We start from the raw sequence: 13,784 nt of genomic DNA, 5'->3' as shown, positions 1-13,784 counted from the left end.
TTTCCTCTTCACTGACCATGAACCCAGAGGACCAGTTCTTGGGTTCTGACCATTTTTAAGTGCACAGTTAAGAACAGCATCAGCAAATCATCATGAGCTGTGGTTACAGTTAAGAATATTCAACTCCCCATTACACAGGTGAGTTGAATCTCAGGAGAATCTCAGCAACAGGCTGAGATTCTGGCTATGAATTCTGAGCTGATGCTGAGCTCACCAGAGCTGGGTTCAGTACAAGCTCATGGTATAATGGCATTGTTGCTAGAAGACACTTGCACAATTTCAACTGTTGCTACGGCCTCTACACAATTAGGAAGAGACCATGAATTAGCTTGAATGGAATATGAGTCAGAAGAACTCATTCTTCCATTACAGCTCACGTAACTTACCAATTCAAGCAATAAATATTGACTAATTTTATCTATGGCTGTCTGTTTTCACATGTGTAATGCTCAGCAGATTATACTTTTCCTTACGGAAAAAGAATTTTTCCATCTTCATTCCCATCTTAGCTTCCTTTTAGAACCTACATCCCATGTTCTATACAATGTATTCTTATCTCTACTGTTATGTGTACACAGAGAAGTACTTGTGTATAGAATATTGCCAACACACCCCTTTTGGAATGAGAGTCATTTTCCTACCCAAGAGGGAAAAGGAGTAAAAATGACAAGCTGTTATTTTTAAATACAATGCTAACTCCTATTCCTCAGCAGCCTCTGTTCCATCTGAGTTAGGCTGGAACAGATTGGATTTTAAAAATGTAGCTAACGCACGTTTTCTGCAGAGCACTTAAAGCACATCAAGTTCTTCGGGCGTCTTTTACTTGCTTCCTCCTCTGCCAGAACAGAATGTACACAACACAGGCCATCACTTATTACCTGAACATCATGTGTTTAGCAGCAATAAAAGCTGAGAAGATGCCACTTCTTCTCAGTTTCAACTTTCAGCTGGACATCCCCACAAGGATTGGGAGTTATAAAGTTTCCACAGCAGTGTACAGCAGTATTAGCTTTGCAATGAAAGCATAATTTCAGGAGACAGGGAGAGCTGTAGCTGCCATTATTACAATGATGCCACGAGTAAGACACCTGTCAAACATGACCGAAAACATATTAAAAGTAACTAAGAAATTCTTTTAGAAGTTGACATTGATCAATTATTTTGTATACCAACAACTTGATCATAATCAACCTTTCATGTATTCTAAATGTGAACTAAGTATGCTTATTCCTCAAATAACATCTTTTGCTGAAAACTGAAATCAAGACAGGCATCATACATTTGTTTCTTTCAAAATGACTCGTTATTTAGGAAAGCTAATGAGTTATTGCTCTCATCTGCATTTTCAGACACTCCCAGAACACAGATACTGCTTTGCTAAGATACAAAAACACAGTCAAGAAGAAATGCTTCTATTTTAGGGTTCAGGTTCTACTTAATAGTGTAATACTGGCTATTTAATTACAGGGAGAACAACTTCCATTTAATTGTCACCTTGCGACACCGTAAGTCCTTAATACCACGTAATTGCAGAAATAATTAAATGCAATTATGTCACTGATTGTCACTGATAGAGATAAATTACGCATTAATCACGATCTCACACGTACCTCACACGACACGCCATAGCAAAGCTCATAATTAGAATAGACAAAAGCCAATTGCAGAAAGGCAGCCCAGAGGCTGGATAGAATACTTTGAGGTCCTTGGGAGTCACAGAGTGATTCAGGTTGGAAGGGACCCCTCAAGACCATCTCCTTCCAGCCCCCTGTCATGTGCAGGGACATCTTCCACTAGATCAGGCTGCCCCAAGCCCCATCCAACGTGGCCTTGAACTTGGCTTCAGGAATGAGGCATTGGCAGCTTCTCTAGGCAACCTGTCTCATCACCTTCATAATAATGAAATTATTCCTCCTATCCCACCTCAAACTATTCTCTAACCAGTTTAAAACTGCTGTTCCTCCTCATTCCCGCAGCCAGGCTCTCTGCACTGGAAGCACTGATACACACCCCCCAAGGAAGAATTCCATTTTCTGTGCAGTTTTTCTGAAAACTAATAATTTTTCCAAATATTATTAATACAGAAGAGCTTGCATACACATCAGAATTCCTTGGAAGAAAAAGCCCAACTACACCAAATGGTGCTGTGAGACCTTGAGGAATGACCTCGAGGCTGCTGCAATGCTGTGAGTAATTGTGCCACTCAGGCTGTTCAAATTAGGCTCTTCTTGCTGTGACAGCAGTTCCCGGTGCATGCCTGACTGAGCTTTCAGAAGGGATGTATTTGTTGTTTCAGTGTGGACCCTTTGGAAACAACCAGGACTTCAGAATGCAAAATGCATCTTTTTTTTTTTTTCACTATCCTGCACATTACTGTTGGTGCTTGGAAGCCCAGTGCACCTAGACCTATAATTTCCTAATAACTTGACCTACACACTGGTTTTATACGGACTCTAATATAGTAAGAAAAATTTCTGGACCTTAAATTAAGGACCACAGCTCAGAAGTTGACCAAATCAGAAGAGAGGGAAAATAAGGCATCTTTTAGTATTTCCCTCTGGGATCAGACAGCAATTTATCACTTATGATATTTAATAGATTACACATAAAGCATTTACACCACACACAAGGCATGCATTCTGTGATGCAGTCACCTAGATCTGTGATGTTCACCAGGCTACTTTTCCAAACAACAGCTAACACTCGCCTCTCCTTTTACCAACACAAGTAATATTTGTAAATGAAACAGTGACCTCTGTCACTATGAACTGAATTCTTGTTGCAGACTGAAGTTGGCCAAAACTGAACATGCTAGATAGTAGGGACTGTAGAAATAAAGAATATAACACTTCTGTACAATTCTTTTCCCATTCAGAAACATGTTTTGGGTGAACACAAAGAAATAAACCTGATCAATAAAATTACATGTCTAGTATCAGGTCAGAGAATCAGAGCTGCCATACAGAAAAGCAAGAGCTGTACTTTGGCTTTTAACTAATAGAGTAATCTCTGCTAACAACTGTAAAGCGTAAAATAAGTCATCCATTAAAATGAGATCTTACATCTCAGGTGTAATAACATCTCTACTCAACCTCTAAGCATTGACATTGCAAACATTCCAAACCCAGCAAGTATCAGAAACAAAAAATTCCAACAGAAAATTAAAGTAGAAACAATTTAATTTTGTCATAATGAGTCTCCTTTAGGGTTATCTTGGCTTTTCTCTTACCCTTACACCTCACCTCCCAAGAAAACCTCCATCCAATCCCCAGGGCAAGTTTACAATTAAATCTATGGCAGTTCATCAAAGAGAAAGTGCCTTGCTATAGCTGTACAGCTCACCTGTCTGAAGCACTCCATCACTAAAACCCATCACTTTGCACCCTGTGGTTATAGCTTTCATTATTTTCCCCCATGATCATAAAATTTCGCGGCAATTAAGCTAAATATATGGCTTCCCTTGTAGAAGAAAACTGCAGGAAGACTCCCTTTCAGGAAGGGGCTGTCTTTGATCTGCTCACACATAAGAAATGAAGCTGGTTTTTTTTTTGCCCCTCAGCCTCACCTTCTGCACTGTAGTACCTCTGGAATCAGCCATGCCTTGGCTTGTCTCTTACAAACAACAACGGCAAGGGAACACTCAGAGTGTGAGAGGGAAAGCCAAGCTTCATGCCATAATATTCTGACACTTAGCAGTTCTAAAAGCAGCTTGTGGTCCCATGAGGAGTCACCACCGCTTTAAAAACAGACTCTATTCACAGGAGATAAACCCAAATCTGATAGCTCTCCATGGACAAGGTAAGGTAAAAGCTAGTTGTCATCAGTGCTTCATTTCTTACTTAATTCTGCATCTTTCTTTCCCACAACAGGATGCCTAAAAGGGGTATTCTCCAACAGCTTGGGACTCTGTAAGCCATTAGCACCTCCCTGGCCACTGTGGGATTTGTGTAGAGGGCATACACTCATATTTCCCGACAGCAACAGGAGATGAGGAAATTACTTCTATTGAATAAAGAGTACTTTTTGTTTGAATGAGAAAGATGCCAAGTGGAAGGACACTATACAGAAGAATCCTGTGTTTAAGTGAAGCTTCTTCTGCTAGATATAACTGCCCTGCTCACCAGAGCAACACTTCTCAAATCTTCTTAGGAGCACATCAAAGAGCATCAAGGTAGAAAATATTACTGGTAGTTACAGCTCTAACAGCAAAAAAAATGCAAGCCAAGAGCACATTATACTCGTCTGCTTAACTACATTGAAATCTAAGACAATTTGTATTTCGTTAATCTGCTTCACAGCAAAACATAAGCACAGGAAAGCTCTGTGCCACCAACTTGGGGAATACTGTAACTTGTAACAATGTATGTAGATCAAACATGGCCTTTTTATTACCAATATCTACCATCCTATTTGGCATTTGCTGTGGAGAAATACATGTTGCTTGTTTTGTTTTAAACTCACCTGACAAATATTTTGAAATGTAACATTCATTCTGTTACACGAGGGACTATACTGATTTTCCTTTAGTGAACCCAGAGTATTTGAGACAACAGTACTGAAATCTCTATCTATAGAGGGAGAGAAAACCTCAATATCAACATTCTTAGGTGCTTCTCCTTACCACAAAATTAACAACAATAGTTAATGCAAGGCCAGAGACACAGAGCTGTGAAAATCACACAGCATAGGACAGAAGAACCCAAAACCTTCAAGATGATTTAACACCTTTCCCTCTGATGATTTGTTGCTGAAGCCAGTGCTTCATCTGTGCCTAGACCAAATGTGCTTGTGGTCTTGTACATGCTGAACACCAGCAAACAAAGCAGGTAGGCAGCTACTAAACGTCCTGAAAGAAGGGGAATTCACTGTAATAAGAAAAATAGATAAAAAAGGATTCAGACTCTTAAAATCACAGTTTTCCTGACGTGAACTCTCTTCATAACCACAATTCCTCCGTAGTGTTTCTAACAAGCCATCACTACCAAAGCAGCCCGTGGTTTAAGTTGCTTGACTCTCACCCCCATCATTTACTTTAGTTTGCTCTGGAATCCTCCCAGCAAGCTCAGAAACGAGGAGAAATGAACTAATTCAAGGACTTAATCTCTTTGTTTTCATTGCTGATCCTCCCACTAAGTGTGCCTTTCCAACCGAGCAAATTTTGAGAAAGCTGCTAAATATCCGCATTTACATTCATTCGGAAATCTTCAGGGTTGCTACCTCACAGCTGTCCCATGGAAAAATTTTATTACATCAGCTGAATGGCTTCTCATTAATCATTTCCCAAGGTCAAAAATCAGAAAGGAAACCCCCTTTTTTCCATGATATCTGGATAACGTAGTGCTATGTAGTCTCTCCTTTGTAGAAGAGAGGAAAGCACCATCAGTTTGCCATCTGTACAAGTAGGAAGTACTTCCTGTAAAAAATGTGCAGATTCACTTCTTGGACTTCCCAATTTTGTAATACGTAACAGAGGAATGAATCTACTACGTAAGAAGCAACAGGAGAATTAAATCATGAAGCCAGACACTCCCACAATAATCCTCAGACAATAACTGCCCTAAGAAAAACTAAACAATAGTCTCCATTATCTCCAAACAGCCTGACTAAATAGTGTGTTCTGTGATTAGAACTAAAATAATACATATTATTTCCTATTATTTTGCCTTATTAATACATATGATTTCCTATGCTCACAAACATACTCAAGGTTGTAATCTTTATTCAGCCACCTGCCCCTTACCAGGCACAAACACCACAGATTGCTCTGTGGAGCCATAGTTAAGATAAATTCAAGGGTTCTCAGAGTCCTGATTATGAGGAGCAGAGCTGTCAAAGTGCCAAGTGGGCTTTTAATGGCTCATAGGACTGGTTAATAAGTGACATCAAAATACATCTGTTGTTTGGAAGACCTTGAGCAGTGCTACTTCCTGGTATCTCGTAAGGAGTGCAGTGTCTAACAGCACAGTGAAATCAGAGACAACAAAAGCCTTTCAAACAAACCTAAAAAATCCCATTGACAAGAAGGCTACAAAATAGTATAACATGGGTGGGATTTCACATTTTGATTCCATACTGGATTATTTAATTCTTGTAATTATTCTCCATAGGCCTAAAGACAGCATACAATTTTCATCAGCAAGAAAAACAAGTTAGAATTCTCACAAGTTGATGAAAAAGGTTTCAGAGCTCAGGACAGAAGTTACTTGGATTCCCCTGACATCAGTCCTCTTCACCCAAAATAACTTCATTTATTGTTTGATAAGCACCATTAAAGGTGTTTTGCTGTAAATAAACAAAGTAACCAGCTGAGAGATTGACAGAAGTGAGGTAACTCAACCAGGCATTCCTAGCCCTAGTACTGTTTTAGCTATGGGTAGTGGCTAGGTCACACTTCTCCACACTAATGGGTCCATTTAGTAGAGCTATGGCAGAGAGTCAGAGCTTAAACCTTCAAAGCATAACTGATTTGGCCCTCTGATGTCCCTGTTCATCAATCATTAACATCATCACAGCCTGGGGTTGGAAGTGAACTCCTCAAGTTATGCTCTGCTGCCTTCAGAGGGTACTTGGTGCTGTCCCAGGCATGCTCTCAGATCTGGCTGTGACTTAGTAGATGCTACACCTCCCCGGCCAACTTCTGATGGCAAAAAAAAGTTCTCTGATGCTCAGAAGCAAATTCCCGTTTCCTTCTGTGACCAGTAGCTCCGGTTCTGGCATCAAGCAGCAAGGCAGCTGAGCTCTGTCTCCTCTGTACCCACCCTACAGCTATTTGTCCATTGATGAGATGCCCCTCAGCCTGCTCTTCAGCTCTGGGAGCTGAAGAAGCACATGGCTCCCAGCCGTTCCCTGCAGACAGAACGGCGCTCTTCCTGGAACGGCCCTTGGCTGCGCACTCTCCCCTATGTCCGTGTCTCTCCTGTGCTGAGGAGCCCACATCTTCCGAGGCGTGGTCCCACCAGCGCTTAACACCTCGGAAAAAGCTGCTATAAGGTCAGGAATGACTCTCTACAGGAAGTGTGTAAAGCTAAATCAACTTTTCTTCAAGCATGCCAGTGCACAAAAGGTTTCCTAATACCAAAGATAATAATTGTCTGACTTAGCTTTAAGATCTTGGACCACAGTACTGACACAGATTTTAAATAAAAACACCTGTCCTTAACATTATAGTTCAACGGAGAAAGATCATCTTAGCATCACGTTATTTTCCAATAAAATAACTTTAAAAACAACTTGGATTCTTAGTTTTGGCCACCTTGCATTTTAAACAAAGGAATGCTGTTTAGCACTGAAAATAGGAAGTTCTTACATATCTACAATAACCTCCTCATGTTGAAAGCAGACCTCCAAAAGGTCTGTTCCATAAAGTTTACATAGCCTTTGACTGTCTGAGGATCTCTTCCTGTCACACACAGAGGAATCACTGTGCAATACTCAGATGATGATACAAGCTCTACTTATGGCATTTGTCTCCTCAGTAACTTTTCTGAATGACACCACAAAGTTAATAGCACTCCTTCCCAATCCTACTAAGGAAACCATCCGAAATTAGTCATTATCTTTTATGCCTCAGCAATGGCTGGAAAAACTTTAGGGAAGAAATAAGTGAGTTTATGTTAATTTCCAAAGCAGTAAATTGAAACAGTAAAAGATCAAGTCATCTGAGTGAGTCACAAAAATCTGGCAAAGGAAGAAACTAGAACTTCATTTCCTCTGTTCTGACCTGGAGCCTTTTCAACTTTAGCTACAAGTTAGTTGATTTTACCATTTGTACACCAAAGGCACCATACAGAGACCTACATGGAGTTAGCAAATTGAATTGTGCATGACAATGGTAGCTTCCATCAGATACACGGATGCTTTCCTGAGCTATGATTGTGCTGCAGTAACACTTGGGGAGGGGGGCAGGTATGCATTAGGCCTTTTTTCCCTCCAAGTCATCATGCAGAGAATAAGTAGTGCATGTCAAGCTTGTGCTCCGAGTCCTCACAATGCTCTGGCACACAGACAAATGGCTTCCCAAGCGTACCTGTGAACCCAGACACAGATGAACACTAATAACCCTTCACCTGATGGTGCCTGAGCCGGGATATGAATCTAGCAGAGATGCCTATCTGTGCACTGACATCCCCACACCTGTCTGGGGCAGAATCCAGCCCAGCCACCGTGGTCAGGCTGGCATTCATTGCCAAGGCAAGTGCCAAGCCATGACACAACCCAGTAGTTTTGTCTAAGAGCAAGCACATCAAGCATGAAGATGATGATAACTGTATTTAACATGCTTTTGTTCCCATACCATCAATAAAGGAAACTGAAATATTTGCCCAGAACTTCCTTGTGATTCACAGTGAGATTCCCTCACTCTGACAGTTACTGAAAAGCCAAAGACTGTGGTACCCCGTGCCTGATGTCCTTGAACACTGATTGTACAGGCAATCTGAACGCTCAGCATGGCCCACAGGAGCTTGTTACTGTAGTATTCCTTACGCGGTATCACATACCAACCCTTTCCTTCCCCTGCAGAGTCTGAGAGATGATTAAAACAATGGATTATAGCAGCAGGAAGTTTGCCTCAGTGCCAAACCAGAGTTAAACCCACATTTAACCCTCACTGAAGTCCTTCTTCACTGACACATCTCACCAAAAAGTCACCACCAGTTGTCGGATCCTGCGCTTGAATTCTCATCCTAACTTCCCTCACCACTATCTTTCAGAATGAAGGGGGGAGAAAGATCCAACACTTGGGTTCAGATTATCTTTTAAAATATACACACATACTGATTCTTACAGATATGATACATTTATAATTTGTAACTGACAGAAATCCTGAAGAAGTTAAAAATGAACCAATAGCAAGACGGGTAGAGCTGGAAGAATAAAGAATTAACAGACCAAGTAAAAAGTGGCACAGACATCCTAGCTTATAATAAAGGGATATCTTTATTATCACAGAGTCTAATAAAAAGAGGAATTGCACAGGAACAGAGAAACCCCCGTGGATAATGCTTCACACATTTCACAGCATTCCCCTTAAGAAGAACAAGAACAGAAGAAGATACTTCTCTCATTTATACCAACACATTAATAACTCTGACTGAAGAGATATTGAGAAAAAGTGGAAAAAACACAACTTGCAAAGTTCATGTACATCTAAGAACACATGCAAGCATCACATACTAAAGCAAGTGACCTTGGATCCACAACTTACCTGGGGAATTGCATGCTGAAAATTCTCACATGAATAAAACTGGTTTTGAGTTCTGTTCCTGAAAAAACTCTAAGGAGCGAAGTGCATTACCCAAAAACCAAACCAGCTTATCCTGCCCCAAATCCTTCTGTTGAACTTAAGAAAATTTCCAAGTTAGCTTTTGTGCTCTACTTAATTTCCACACACGTGTGAGGCAGTGTCTCAGACAGCTAATAGGCTCTTGGGAGCAAGATATGGAGATATGTGTCCCAAAAGCTGTGCCAATCCAGGATTTCCACAATAAACTGAGACACTAATTCTATTGCTGTGGTGATCTAGGACAGGTCAGGCTTGTAGGAAGAGGTAGTCCTGTCAGGCAAACCCTTGGGCACAAAGTCACAGAAGACTCAGGAGAAGGTCACCTTTGTGAACTCTGACTGAAAAACACGACAATAAGATGACTCTGGATGCAAAAATTTCTTGCCCAATACGAAACTTAATAATGGGATCACACCTGAGTAATGCCCTGTATGTAAAAAGGAGCATTATTGTCCCATCAGCATTACAATAAAACTACAGACTCCTATGTGTAGATGTTCTGCAAGCTGGATTTTGAAACCCTTTGCATACAATGACACACACGCAAGATATCATCTATCTGATGAGGCCTTTGGGTACAGAAGCTGAAACTGCGTCAGGATCTTCCAACTCAGAAAATGATACTTAGCAATTTACTTCTCGTGGCACAAAGGCTGCTCTCTTGCTTGGCACACGGGATTTCAGTGCATTCCATGGCAAATAGCTGCCAGGCATTTCTGAGGGTTCACACACGTTTCAATGGCTACCCTTTCAAATATCAGTACATGTACTCTTTATGTCAGGCTGAACATAGCCACCACTAAAGCCACATTTGGCAAGACCTTTGCCAATAAACCTGCTCTTTTAAAAGCTCTTTCAACATTTCTGTTAGCCCAGCTGCATTGCAGTGGAATTGGACTCAGGGCAATGGGTCACATCTCCTCCTCCAAAAGAAGATTAGCAGCATTATGGAAAGGAAAGAAAATAATTTGACAGCCATTACACAGAACAGACCAATAAAGGGCGAGGAAAAAAAAAACCCAAAACACTAATACAACTCTGGGAAACACACTTATTCATCAGCTACAGCACCATGGCACAGGTGCCAGTGAGGTACTGAAAATTCCACCACACAGATGAAGTTCCACTCAGACTAATTAAGAAACTGAAAAAAATTAATTGATTGTCTTGCAAAGAGACACAACCGAGGACCACAGCAGTGGATACTTCACCTTGTCGGAATTACAGACCTTAAATAAATTATTTGCTTTTATTTAGTCTTCAACCTGGTCAGAATTAGCAAGTATATCCAGTGTTAGCTAGAACAAATAATTCCACCTTACACACCAAGGGGTTTTTTGCCTGGTATTTTTGGTGTTTTGTGGTTACTTTTGTTTTGGTTTGGGGATTTTTTTCTTGTGGGGTTTTTTTGGTTTGGTTGATTTTTTTGGGTGGTGTTTGGGTTTGTTGGCTTGTGGATTGTTTGGGTTTTTGTTTCTGTTTTTAATACTCTGGGATTTTTTTGGTTTGGAGTTTTTGTGTGTGCTTGGTACACCAAGAGCAACATACCAGTACAACACCAGTAGAGATCCTTGGTTATCAGGGCTAACCTGCACTGCTCCAGGCCCCAAATGTTCCTAGCCTTGACCAGATAAACATAACCTGTCTACAACAGGAAGTTCCAAGCATGAACTATAGCTTCCCATCTCATACAGTTGGTATCTAAACCAATTCCTTTTCTCACACATAATTTGATATTGCATCACTACGTGACCCTTTCCTTAATGCAAACTGAATCCCATCATATCTCCCAACCTTTAGCATTCGTTTCTTTCCACTTATGTCACTATTTACAAAACGCTTCATCTACTAGGATGTTGCAATTTTGGAAAAGGAGCTGGTAACTTTTATTCTGGCACCGTTCACTTACTTAAATTTCACTTACCTCAGCGATGTTCTAGATGGGAAACATTACCACAATTTGCCCACTGTCCTCCCTGTTTCTGCCTGTAGATTTTCTCCTTCTGTCTTTCTTTCTGGACATCCACTGCCACAATATGGAATAAAACAGAACACAATTTATGTTGCTAATGCCATGCATTAACTGGCATGGTAATGCTAGGTATTGCACACACACACAAAAAATATATCAGTTTCCCCTTCCTTATCGGTCTAGAGGCATTCCCTCTGTGGTCAAACAGTTGGTCCCTCTTGCTTATTCAGTATATCTTTGGAGCTAAGCTGCCTGTTTAAAAACCACCTTGGCTCTGTTGTAACCATGAGTTTCACAGGCAAGTGTGACACTGATGAGCAGCTTTTTTTCTTTCATTTCTGACTGTTGACTTCACCACCAACCTCATATCAGTTGTTTGAAAACTGAATGAGGTTCGGCTGAAAATATTTCGGCAATCAAAAACATTAAAGGCATCATTTTCATCTTGGTATGTGTGATTTTCATGGGCCAAAAAGCACAGGATGCCACATCCCTTCCTGTTTAAGGATGATCCAACTCAGATTGTGCCCTCCAAATGCTCAATCAAGCAGGTTATACCACACTACAGGACAAGTCTTTTATGATGGAACAGTCAAGATGCTGCCCTCACATATTGGTATATTTACTGGGCATCAGTAAACACTTTTTCCTTTATATTTTGAAGGAAATTCAAAGATGCCTCTGGTGCTCTATAATATGGTGACAATAAGAAAGGCAAGTAGCGTTAATCTGGAAGGGAAAGAGAAATTTTCCAAGAGAGATTTTCCCATTATCAGTCACACAGTGTTTGATCCAGGCAAGACAGCAAGGTGTGACACCATCTGCTCCTCACTGCAGTTATCAAAAGTAAAGAAAAAACCAAAATTACTATCCCAAAAGCTGAATATTTCTTCTGTTTTGCTACTAGAACACCAATAACGAGTCAGAATGAAACATTACTAGTGTTAGAGTGCTGCATGTATTTGTGTTTTGTTCAGCAACCAGAGCCAATAAATTAGTAGCACAAGGATATCCATCCTGTTAAACCCAGGCTGTCACAATACAATATGGACACAATACAGCAGCTACTGCCAGCCCTGTCACCAAGATGTCCAAGTCATTGCACAAATTCTTTGGTGACTTCTCAATGGACTCCTCACACATGAGCACTGTTGTGTTCAGCTGCTTTTAATTCACTGACTTCACATTCCCATTCTCCATGATTAATCACTCCTACAGTTCCTTCCTTTCTGGCTCCTGGTCACTTCCAACCCTGTATCCCATGGTGCTTGCTTGCTTCTGCAATAGGCAGCAGAAGCTGTCTCTGTCTCTCTTGCAGCTGCCATCCTTGTCCTTGTTTCATGTCCTGCTTAAGTGTGCACTCAGTGTTCCTTGAATGGCACCCTTCTTGCTACAGAGAGGGCAATACCCTTACCTCTTACCACTTGGCTGTATCCAAAAGATGCACAATCCACTTGGGGAAAAAAACCCTGAGCAGCAGCTCTCCTCCACCTACCCCTCTCCTGCAGACTCACCTCTGCCTCTAGAGCAGCCCACAGTGCAGTACCACCCGTTCCTCTAACACAGCAACCATCTTTTACACTCAGCACTGATCACCTCTGGGAGATCAACCCATTCAACTTAACCTCTGAGTCAAAAAACTTTTTTTAAAAAGGCACCACAGAGGTGAGAAGCCAAATTTCTCCAAATGTAAACCAGGCTGGAAGGGAATCTGAAGAAATGCTCTTGGTCCTTAATTTTAGCCAAGACAAAACAAGAGACAGCTTAACCTCAGAAAGAAGCAACAGAACTTACTCCTTAATTTCTTGATGAGCTCGTACCACTAGATGGTGCTTTCAAGAGAACCAAACAATTCAAGTCAAAGCAATGGGCAAGGTTAACACGCCAGAACAGAGTGAAAAAAAGCACAACAAATCAAACTAAAAACATAGCCTTATGTTATTAAACTTGGATTCCAGGCCATGTTGTGGTTCCCTGGCAGAGAAAGGGAGCCTTAACACACCCTGTCATCACAACAGGGACATGACGAACAATGACGTGTTCATAATGATGCCGAGTTCTCAATTGCTTCCAGCAAAGGATACCAGGCCATGGAGAGAAGAAAATAGACTCCAGCACCCTCTGGGCAAGCAGATGTCATTTTCAGAAAAGAGATGAATTACACTCAAAGTGACCTGAAGCCATCTCACTTACCACCTGTCATAGCCCCTCCAAGCATAACACTGGATCACTGGGCTCAGTAGTCTGGGGGAAAAAAAAAAGTGAAAAAAGTTGGTGCTTGTCCTTGACAAATAAGCAAGAACTGACAACTTTTCTGGTTATTACTACCATTCATAATCTCGCTAAACAAATCATAAGAAAGGCTTGGCAGCTGCCTTTTTCGTCATGTTTTAAAACATATGTAACATTGCCATACAGATACACAGCTCAGCCAGCTGGAAGCTTCAAGATATGTTGTTTTGCCTCATGCTCCAATCAGGTAATGAATAGAACATGGCACAGAACAAATATATACATTTTAATTTCAGT

At 41.0% G+C, this 13,784-nt stretch overlaps 1 protein-coding gene across 8 annotated transcripts in view; it reads right to left on the bottom strand.

Moving 5' to 3' along the window:
* Window positions 1–13,784, bottom strand: part of LOC111928998 (uncharacterized) — a 130,614-nt gene that overhangs the window by 106,097 nt on the left and 10,733 nt on the right. For all 8 annotated transcript variants that reach the window (XR_015286575.1, XR_015286573.1, XR_015286576.1 and 5 more), the window contains exons 2-3: window positions 13,449–13,499; window positions 11,208–11,309 (exon numbers count right to left, since the gene is read on the bottom strand). Coding sequence is in view for 4 of the 8 variants with exons in the window: in XM_086888211.1 (XP_086744337.1) it covers window positions 13,492–13,499 (8 nt within the window). In the remaining 4 variants the exon portion in view is untranslated. The remainder of the gene's footprint in view (window positions 1–11,207; window positions 11,310–13,448; window positions 13,500–13,784) is intronic.

Source organism: Cyanistes caeruleus, chromosome 5, assembly GCF_971803275.1.
Source record: "Cyanistes caeruleus chromosome 5, bCyaCae1.hap1.1, whole genome shotgun sequence".
NCBI classification, from domain to species: Eukaryota; Metazoa; Chordata; class Aves; order Passeriformes; family Paridae; genus Cyanistes; species Cyanistes caeruleus.
The sequence above is the reverse complement of the archived record's forward strand: the minus strand, read 5'-3'. Positions and strand labels throughout refer to the sequence as shown.